The 10,776-nt window shown below is 33.2% G+C and overlaps 1 protein-coding gene across 1 annotated transcript; it reads left to right on the forward strand.

Moving 5' to 3' along the window:
* Positions 1-3,487: 3,487 nt before the first annotated feature.
* Positions 3,488-7,882, forward strand: LOC139498349 (cholecystokinin receptor type A-like). The gene is made up of 2 exons (XM_071286728.1): positions 3,488-3,581; positions 5,576-7,882. Exon 2 carries the CDS (start codon positions 5,576-5,578, stop codon positions 6,830-6,832), a length of 1,257 nt encoding a protein of 418 aa, XP_071142829.1. The 5' UTR covers positions 3,488-3,581; the 3' UTR covers positions 6,833-7,882.
* Positions 7,883-10,776: the final 2,894 nt, after the last annotated feature.

Raw genomic sequence — 10,776 nt, forward strand, 5'->3', positions numbered from 1 at the left:
TAGTTTAACAATGTTCGCCATCTATTATATTTTATGATAAATTGGAGTTCAAACTTGTGTATCGTTTCTTTTGTTGACTACTATAACTATCTTTCATGTTTCAAATGATGTGGATGTACGCATTCTTCTTAATTTAAAAAAAAAACAGGGGAAATTTAAATATTGTATATTTTAAATTATGTCAGCGGCAAAACACTGAATCCTGAACCAGTAACAATTTCAAGGGCTAAGGGTTTACCTACAGGACGGGAAAATAAAACTAACATTTTATGAGCTATTAAGTGTTGCCACAATAAATTATTAACTTGAAAAAACAATTAAAGTTTAAAACACGATGCTCAATATTTTCAAAGTTCAAAATGTCAGATTTTTAAGTTTGGCTGCATAAGAAAATAGAGATTTCAAGTGTCCACTTCAAAATTCTTCCTGTAAATGAAGGCAAAGCGAAAAAAACTTCCTTTTATCATTTAAATATAAGTATAGGAAGATACATAATAGATGGACATGGATAACAAACTTCTATATTATATAGCTTTCATGTTTTAACTGCTAGAAAATAGCGACCATGCTTTAAAATAAATTTGTTTGCAGTATAACCGACTGCATATGTTAACCTGTGAACATATGTTGGTAATGTGTGTTTTTGAATTGTTGTTTCATTGGTGCATATCCCACATTTTATTTCATGAATGTATAACATCATTACATAGTCATACCTATCATCTTATATGAGCTTTAGAGTTGTACGCTATTTCACCAATCTTGGAAATTAAATGTCCAACTCAAATTCCACTCTGAAGATTGCAAATAGTTATCAGAGGTACAAGGATTATAATTTAGTACCCCAGACGCGCGTATCGTCTTCATCAGACTCATCAGTGTCGCTCATCTCAAAATAGTTATAAAGCAAAACAAAAACAAATAGTTGAGAGCATTGAAAATCCAAAATTCCAAAAAAAAATAGCCAATTACGGCTAAGGTAATTTATGCCTGGGATAAGAAAATCCTTAGTTTTTCGAAGCATTCAGTTTTTTAAACAGGACATTTATAAAAATGGCCACATAATTGATATTCATGTCAACACTGAAGTGCTGACTACTGGACTGGTGATACTCTCGCGGACGAAACGTTCACCAGCAGTAACATCGACCCAGTGGTGAACATAGTTATCAAAGGCACTAGGATTACAATTTAGTACGCCAGACGCGCGTTTCGTCTACATAAGACCTATCATGCTATTAATTACTGAGGTCCTGATTTCCTGATATATAATGTTGCAAAACATACCTTCCCCGATTTCAGCCTCTAGATTTTTGAGACAGCTACTCGTTATATCGTCTAATTAAGAAATAATTCCTTCATGTCATGCTCTATGCTCATGTTAACATGGATAAAGATTATATTTGTCGATATTTTACACTGAGCGTTAGCGAGGTGTAAAATATATTCAAATATAATGCCTACTCATGTTAAAATGAGCAAGCATAGATCATGACATGAGGGAATTATTTCGATTATAATACGACAAATACAGTTTTTATAGGTTGAAGCGTACGAAAAAACATTAAAATTGTTTGTCTGTTCTAGTTTTCTCCCTACATTACATTTTCATGTTATTTAATTTCAAGTTTAAAAACTAAAAGCAGAGTAAATAAATGTTGCTTGATCAATAATATATGATAAACATGTGTGTAAGCTGCTAAAATGTATATATATTTTTAAAATAATAATAAAAATAGCGAGAATACAAACAAAATAGTTGTGCACACGTGTCAAACATATTTTGTGATCATTGAAACACATCTTTGTTTACAAAGCGTAATAAGGATGTCATTTTAGAATGGGCATTTGCCAATGTCATTTTCAGAAGGATGTTTATTCCATTATACGCAATAGAGAAAAATACATAAACTGTGAATTAAATACTTATCAGGTTTTCTATAAAATGCTTCCGTAAAGTATTTGCCACTAGCCATAATATGAACCGTTTTGGCGAGTCAGCCCAGGGAACGAGGTTTAGTTAGAAGTTTTACACTGTGTCGAGTGTCTGATATGATATAAGACTATTTACCGGATTTGTTATCACATAAGCAACACGACGGGTGCAACATGTGGAGAAGGATCTGCTTACCCTTCCGGATCACCTGAGATCACCCCTAGTTTTTGATGGGGTTCGTGTTGTTTATTCTTTAGTTTTCTATGTTGTGTCATGTGTACTATTGTTTGTCTGTTTGTCTTTTTCATTTTTAGCCATGCCGTTGTCAGTGTATTTTAGATTTATGAGTTTGACTGTCCCTTTTGTATCTTTCGTCCCTCTTTTATGATATCCATATGTAGAAAACCAAATAATCTGTTATCGTTCTGTAACAATCATTTCCCTTAATCAAATTTAAGGTTGAAGCCAGCAATTTCATAAGATATACTTAGACATTATTACTTCGCTGGGGAAATGCTGATTACGTCTCACATGTCATGATTAGAGAGCGACTGAGCGATTGAGCAACTGAGCAGGTTTTAGGGTTATAAAGGCGGAGGGAAGAACGCTAAGTTCTATACTTCCATATTGTCTTATGAATGGGATTTTTAATGCTAGTAAATAAGCATGTATTGTTGTTCGGTGAGAGCCAAGGTTCCGTGGTGAAGACGTACAGTCTCATTGGTACTCATACCACATCTTCATCTTCTTAAATCTATATTCACCAGGGGAGGGAGTATATTCACCGCTCAATAAAGCGTCGTGTGTTGGAGATTCCATTGGTTTTGGTCAATAATTGTCATTACATACATTTCTCTCAGTATTTTCTCGGAATGGAATAAAACAATTTCTATGTTGTGCCAAGTGTACTATTGGTTGTCGGTTTGTCTTTTTCATTTTAGCCATGGCGTTGTCAGTTTATTTTCGATTTATAAGTTTGACTGTCCCTCTGGTATCTTTCGGCCCTCTTTTACTGCCTTTCCGTTTGGTAAAACTAATATTCATCTCGGCCGTTGGTCTCAGTGAATATCAGTTGTTCAAAAGTCAACAAAACATATATTAACCTCATCAAAAGACTGTTATTGTATAATATTAACCTTTTGAAAAACATGAGCACCCCATCCCATTACAAAAATCGTTTATTCTATTGTTTTGAAGGCGATCAAAATTGCCTTTTAGCTAATATATTAATAGGATATCTGATGACTTTATTGATATATCTTAAATACTAAAAGAGATATCTAATAAACAAAATACGATTTCTTATAAATCAAATCTTATGACCCATACACAATAAATTTTGTAAGTCGTAAGGTATTAACTAAAATGGTATATTAAAAAAGATATTAACTATCATATAAACTATATTAGATATCGGATAAGATATATAGTTTTACAAACATCTTTCCGAGTATACACGGTATCTTATTCAACTTCAAAGTAATAAGATATCGCATAAATGATATGATATGTCTTATATACAGATCGTATCATCGAATCAACGTTAAACGGCGTGCCCTGCTGCGGAAGTGTCTTGAGTGGTTATAGATAGTTAGGTTTAAGTTAATATTGATGAGTTTTTTTTAGGACTTTGCTCTGTGCTGAGGTAGGTTTTATTTTTAGAATACTTCTTATTTTGCAATTTAAAAGTTATATTTTGATTTTGTCTTTTAACTTGAATGGTTGTAAGTCAGTCGTTTTGTTTTGAGTTATTTTGATTTTTTATTCTCGAGAAACTGATTATAATGAAAAATGATAAAGAACTTTTTTTCAAATAAAAAACAACAAACGAACATATAAATCAAAAGAAATTTTTGATGGTAAATTTGCTACATCTGAATTTTTATGCCCTACCTACGATTGTTCGTCCGTCCGTTCGAAACGTAGTACATATGTTCCCCTTGATATGATCTTTCCAATTTTTATGCCAAACTAAAGTTTTGACCCCAATTTCACGGTCGACTGAACATAGGAAATGATAATGCAAAGTTCAGGTTAAAGGTTTGGTTAAAGTTTTTGGTCAAGGTAGTATTTGATGAAGTTGAAGTCACATCAACTTGAAACTTAGTACAATTGTTTCCTATAACATGATCTTTCTTATATTAATTCCAAATTAAAGTTTTGACCGAAATTTCACGGTCCACAGAACATGGAAAATGATAGTTCGAGTGGGGCATCCGTGTACTATGGACACATTTTTGTTTGTTGTATTTTTAATTTGTTTTTGTTTTTTTTTCGTTTTGTTCGTTTTGTGCAAACACTCATACCTGTTATCTCTTTGACACATTCCCAATTTCCATTCTCAATTCAATCTCAATACATACATGTATATATGTATATATATATATATATATATATATATATATATATTTAGCTTGAATTGATGTCTAAATAAATGCATCAATTTAGAGTTAATCATAGCAAATAAAACAATATCTTTTCCCCCAAACACTTTTGTGTGGGCATACAACAACTCCATGAAATATGACATTAAAGAAATACACTTAACTTCGCCAAGTGTTTGTTAAGAAGTCATCTGAATACAGACAAGTGTAATAACCTATACCCCGCATCTCTTTTGTTTCATGAAAATATATCACTAGAATTATGACTTTTATTTTCATTTATGTTTTCTTCATTTCTAGGTTGATATAATTTTGCATTTTCCTATATAATTCATATTGGATATGGCTATTTCCTGTGACACGTTTCGACCTAAATTCAGGTCTGAGTTATATAAAGGCCATTTTAGTAATTATTGTAAAGAAATTTGACAAAAACAAATGTTTAAATATCTGACTGTTATTGTGCAAAATTCACTCAAATTGCAACTACATTCAGAACTCACTGATATTTTTCGTAGCAGTAATCCTGAAATTCATCGTCCTGAATATGAACGAAATATTTGTTACTGGACGTTAGGTAACCAACAACCAATCAATCCAAAATTTATACAATTTAATGTAAACCGAGACTCAACTTCTTAGACAATAAAACTTCTTTAATGCACAACTGACAAATACTAAATTACTAAATTATATATTTAATCTTATTGTTTAAATAGTCAAACGAATTGGGTTAGGTCATTGAATTCACTATTATGACATTTTATATCTTACTAGGCAAATTCAGAATTATTACAGTAAATTAACAACGGCATAAAAAAAATGAAAACAACACGTTTAGTTATTTCTTGCGTCCGAAGCGCTTTTGTGAATTTCATCAGGAACGCTCAAAGCCAAACATTTGAATCCAAAGATAAATAAAGAGTTAAATATATTAATGGTTATTAATAATTACAATGATATCAAGGAAAAAATACTACTTGTGGTTCCAGTTACAGCTAAAAGAAATTAGGGTAGTTAAGTTGGTATATGGCTTTTTTTCACATTGCGTCTATGGGAGCAACATTCAGACTTGAGTGCTTAATGAGAAATGACAAAAAAATCTTGAGGTCGGCTATTATTAAGACTAAGACGAAGTGTAGGTAGGGTAACTGGAACCACACATATATTTTTATTTGGCCTAATAGTAATATATATATAAAACATATATCTTGGTCTAAATCTAATTGATGTCACGTGACTCGTTTTTTTCCAGATGAATTATACAAGTATGGCTAACAACAGTACCGAATTTCCTATGTGTAGTACTAAAATCACAACAGGAATTTATCTGGACAAGACAAATGACCAAGTGTTCAAAAGTATATTTCTACCTAGTTTCATCTTCACGCTTTTTATGTTTTTTATTGGTGGACCTGGAAATGCGCTAGTATTTTATATTTATTTTTCAAAATGGCGTAAAACTACTGCCCGTATATTCATCCTTGCTTTAGCCGGATTTGACTTGATGAATTGCTTTTTTACAATGCCAATGGAATTAACTGTATTGCATAACATCATAACATTCGACTATAATCCAGTTTGCAAAGTTTTCCGATATATCACCTTTATGATGAACCATGGATCGTCTGTAGTTTTGGCGGCAATTGCTATCGATCGATATATTCGAATTTGTTATCCATTGAGACCACAACTGCGTCCACACCATGCCAAGAAAGTTGTAATTCTTGCGCTTATATTAGCAGTTGCATTTGCCTGGCCGGCTCTGTTCATATATGGGTCACAGACTGTACCAATTCCTATCCCAGGAAAACCACACGTATGCATCATAGGGAAAACTTGCCTATACGAAGATGGGTACATACATACGAGCTATCCACTGATTTTCTCACTATCTCTTCTAGTAGGCAATGTGATAATTGATTTGGCAATGATTATTCTGTATTCGATGATCGGATATCAGGTTATAAAAAGGGGGACATCTTCAAATCCGACTCCATTAAAATATAGGAAGGGAAGTACCTCTACTTTGTCAACAGACGACAACTGTCTAGGAGACAAAAGGACAGAAGATCAAGAGAGGCTGGATAATTTACAGACCGAGAACCACAACGAAAAACATGTTTATTCTGCGCCAGAAAAAAATACACATAAGTTGACAAAACAATCCACAGCTTCCGTTAGACGTGACATGTTCAGACAGAGATCATTATCGATATCTAGCATCGAAGCTCGAAAGTCACAAATGTACAAAACAACCTTGATGTTGTTCATGGTCACAATTGTATTCATGGGATCGTTTGTTCCTTATTGCGTCATAGTTATTATCAGAGCTCTAGACAAGTCATATTACGCAAGATTGAGCACTGCTGGAAAGGCGGTTTACAACGTGTTCCTGAGAAACTACATGCTAAGTAGTTCGCTCAATCCTATTATTTATTGTTTTTTGAGCGTCCAATTCAGACAACAATGCAAAGACCTATTTGATAGAATTAAGAAGAAGCTGCTCTGAATATACTTAGACAAATAAATTATATCTGTCAGCAATCGACACTCTTCGGGCGAATCTGCTACTCTCCTTCTATCCGTTAGATGAAGGTACGGAATCGGCCGAGTTGTGACGAATGTATTTGTCAGAATATCTCAAGAAAATCATGTGGTATAGCTACGTGTAAATACTTTTTATTTTACGCATTTTTGTGCGATTGTAATATATTTTGAACTATTTTTGTATATTGCTTGCAACCATTTATTTCTGTCATTTCTAGGTTTATGTGCGTGTATCTTTTATTTGAAAAGAGGCAACTGTCAAGGTTGTCGATGTAACTTGAATACATACGGTAAAAAATGAATGAATGCGATATAACTTGAATTAATATTTATTAAAGTAGATCAACTTTCAATAGAGTTGAAGAGAGGCACCTCAAATATGATATATCTATAAACTCTGAACAATGTACAAACATTTTAAGAATCAAATGGAGCTTCATTATTGAGTGTGATCAAGACGAAACACATGTCTGGTGTACCCTATATTCAGTCTGGTATGGTTGAAGAGATTTTAATATCAACTGAGGACAAAACGAAATGCAAATAGCGAACAGACCGAACAAGAACACGTAAACAGATGTGTCCCAATATGGCACGACATCACTGAGATAGAGCAGAAGTAAATACAAAACCCGAACGGACCGAATACGAACATGGAAAAAGATGTGTCAGACGTTCTGGATCTTATATGGCATAGAATCACTGAGATTGAACAGAACTAAATACAAAACGCAATCAGATCGAACAAGAACAAACAAACAGATGGCATGGAATCACTTGTTCAACCTAACAAAATGCCAAGAAATTAATGTAGATTGAAGGAACACACACACAGACGTGTCAGCAGCTGTTCCTATTCCAATATTGCATAGTACCACCATGATTGAGTAGAACTAAATGCAAAAAGCGAACGGACCGAACGAGAATACGCGCAAAAAGGTGTCATCAGTTATTGGTCTTATATCTTGGACTCACTGAACGTTAACAATTCTTGAATAAAAATTAACTAAAAGACTGCTTCTTAGTGCATTTATAACTGAATTCATTTTCCGTAATCTTATGGTTGTTTTGGTTTTTTTTTTTACTTTTTTTTTTGTTTTTTTTTTATGGGGTTTTGTATGTTATAGATTTGTTTTGTTAAATTCTTTTAAGGGGTTCAGGAAATATTGTTATCCATATTTTGAAAGATGTAGAGAGTGTCTGATATTCATTCTATGTTGTTTTTTTTTTGTAATTTTCCTATTTTTAGAAGAAAAGGAGGGTTTTGAAAAATAAATTGGAACTTCAAAAAAAAAAACTGATTAACATCTGACTATATCGGACAATACAAAAATCTTTTTTGAATTTTTAGGCACAAACACACACACACACATTCTGTTGACTCTAATGCTTATGTTTGTAACGTAAAAGAGGTGTACCAAAGTATAATTTTATAATAACTACTATCTAATTATCGTACAGGCTTCCTGTTTTCGTTTGATTCGAAGATGTACAATTATGATAGGACATCCGCCATTTATTGCTTTCTTGTTATTACAATAGTCAGGTTTGATAAGTGTAATTTCGTGGAATGATTATTTTGTCGACAGAAGAGGTTAACAGAGACAGATATAGGAGAGCAGGGTGCATGAACCTCAACTTTTTGTGGGATATAATAGTGTGATAATCTAGGGAATCATTGGAGCATGACTTGAAAGGTCCCACTCTTAGGCTGTAAGTGACCCCTTTTTCCAGTTTTCTGAACATTCTAAAATCTTCTGGTTCCGCCACCGGTTCATATGACTGGCAGGGTTATATTTTAATTGAGAATTACTTGTATTATATTGTTGGGGTTTAACACACTTTCAGCACTTTTGGTTATACATGTAATGTTGTAGCTCGTTTTTATTGTTGGGGACACCGGAGTGCAAGCGGAGAGAACCAACGACTTTCGTTAGGAAAAATTACAATCTCCGTGTATCAAGATCGGAGTAGAATTCACCTACCACGTGTAGGAGGCAAGTGATATTGTTTATTAACTACTTAGATCACTTATACTATCCAAGCACTTGCATATGAGGAAGTTATATCTATTTATGTATTTCCATGGGTTGAGTGTTCTTGTGTCTAATTGTACTGAATTTCTGTCACGTAGCGTTGTCATTTTTAGTGATATTTTACCATTGTTATATTAGCGGGAGGTTTGGCTAGCCATAACACAAAAATTAACCCACCATTTTATATTAAAATGTCCAAATCGGGAATATTGCAGATGTTATCTGCAGTCTGTTTTTCTCAATCGATTTATAACTTTTGAACAGCGGTACACTACGGTTGCCTTCATAAGAAATCAAACTGTAAATATCAGATAGTTGTGTCATGACTCATCAATTCAACGCGAAGAACAAAAAAGCTAAGAAACAGTTGTAAGAGCACTCGGTTACACGGATAGCTATACAACTAGGTTTGATCCAACAATGTCTTCATAAGAAAATGCATGTACCAAGTCAGAAATATGATAGTTGATATCAATCCGTTTGATGTGTTTGAACTTTTGAATTGCCATTTGCTTAGGAACTTTCCATTTAGAAGTGTTCGGTATTTTTTTTATTTTACTTTTTCGAAATTCTATTGACCTAAGGTGGATTTTGTAATTATTTTTCCATGATTCTCCGTCCATTTATCCCTTTCTGCACCCATTGTATAAAAAAATCAATAAACGTTTGGTTCGTTTGATCTGAGTTCTTTCTTCATTGGTTAAAATCCAATTGTGACGTCGAACTGGCTTGCTTTCCTCTAAATTTCCTATTTTGAAAGCTTGCAAAAAGGCGACCATACCTGATGACGTCACATAGAAAGAACACATCTTTTTGCAAATCATTCGAAAAGAATGAATAAATTTGCCTGCAAAGTGTTCACTAGAGAAACAGATTCCACCACTAAATCTCATGAAATACGATAGATATTACAATGTATTACTGAAAATAGCATTTAAGGAAATCAAAGCATTCAAAGCGCTTTTTGGAATTAACTCGTCAGTTAGTTTTATTATTTAAAACGCTCGGCCAGCCTGGCGTTTTAAATTGGAAAATTTCAACTGTCTCCAGTGGACAAATATCATATCACACTCGATGCAGAGATAGAATCTATATTCAGATCTGTTCTATCATATCGCTCTTTAAGTATTCAAATATTTATACGTCATTGTTTTGACAATTTTTGGGTTTGCTGTTGATTGAAGAAATTAATTCCGATAAGCGCTTTAAATGCTTTGATTCCATTAAATGCTATTTTCAGAAATATTTTCAGAGTTAGAAAATAACTCCATAGAACACCATCCATGTACCGTTCTATTGAATTTCCATGTTCAGTGGATCACAAAATCTCTGTCAAAAGAGTCAAAACCTTAATTTGGCGTCTCTTTGAGACAGTGTAATTCACCTCATAATGAACATGTGTACTAAGTTTAAAGTTAGTGTGACCTCAAACTGACATTACCAAAATATCGATTTGATAACACACGGAAGGATGGACGTACTTATAAAAGGATGGACGTACTTGCGAACGGATGGACAGAACGGGAAGGGACTAACCATAGGATTTTTTCTGTTATTTGAACTGGTGCGGGTTTTCTTTTCCTTTAACATGTTGTTAAACAGAAGATTCGCATTTATCAGTCGGTATCTGATACCAACTTCGATGAAACAGAAGATAGATATAAATTTTGTTGATGAAAGTGCAAAACAAACATGCAAATTAAAGTTTGTCAGTTTTTTTATGCAATGTTGAATATATGGTTCACTAATATAAAACATTATAAAGTTTTAATAACAACGATCATAACTAATACGGTCATCAAATATAACATGTATAAGACATGTTACGAAAAAGTTGTATTGACAGAAGATTTTAAAACAACTCAGAAAT

Source organism: Mytilus edulis, chromosome 12 (assembly GCF_963676685.1).
Source record: "Mytilus edulis chromosome 12, xbMytEdul2.2, whole genome shotgun sequence".
In the NCBI taxonomy this organism is placed as follows: Eukaryota; Metazoa; Mollusca; class Bivalvia; order Mytilida; family Mytilidae; genus Mytilus; species Mytilus edulis.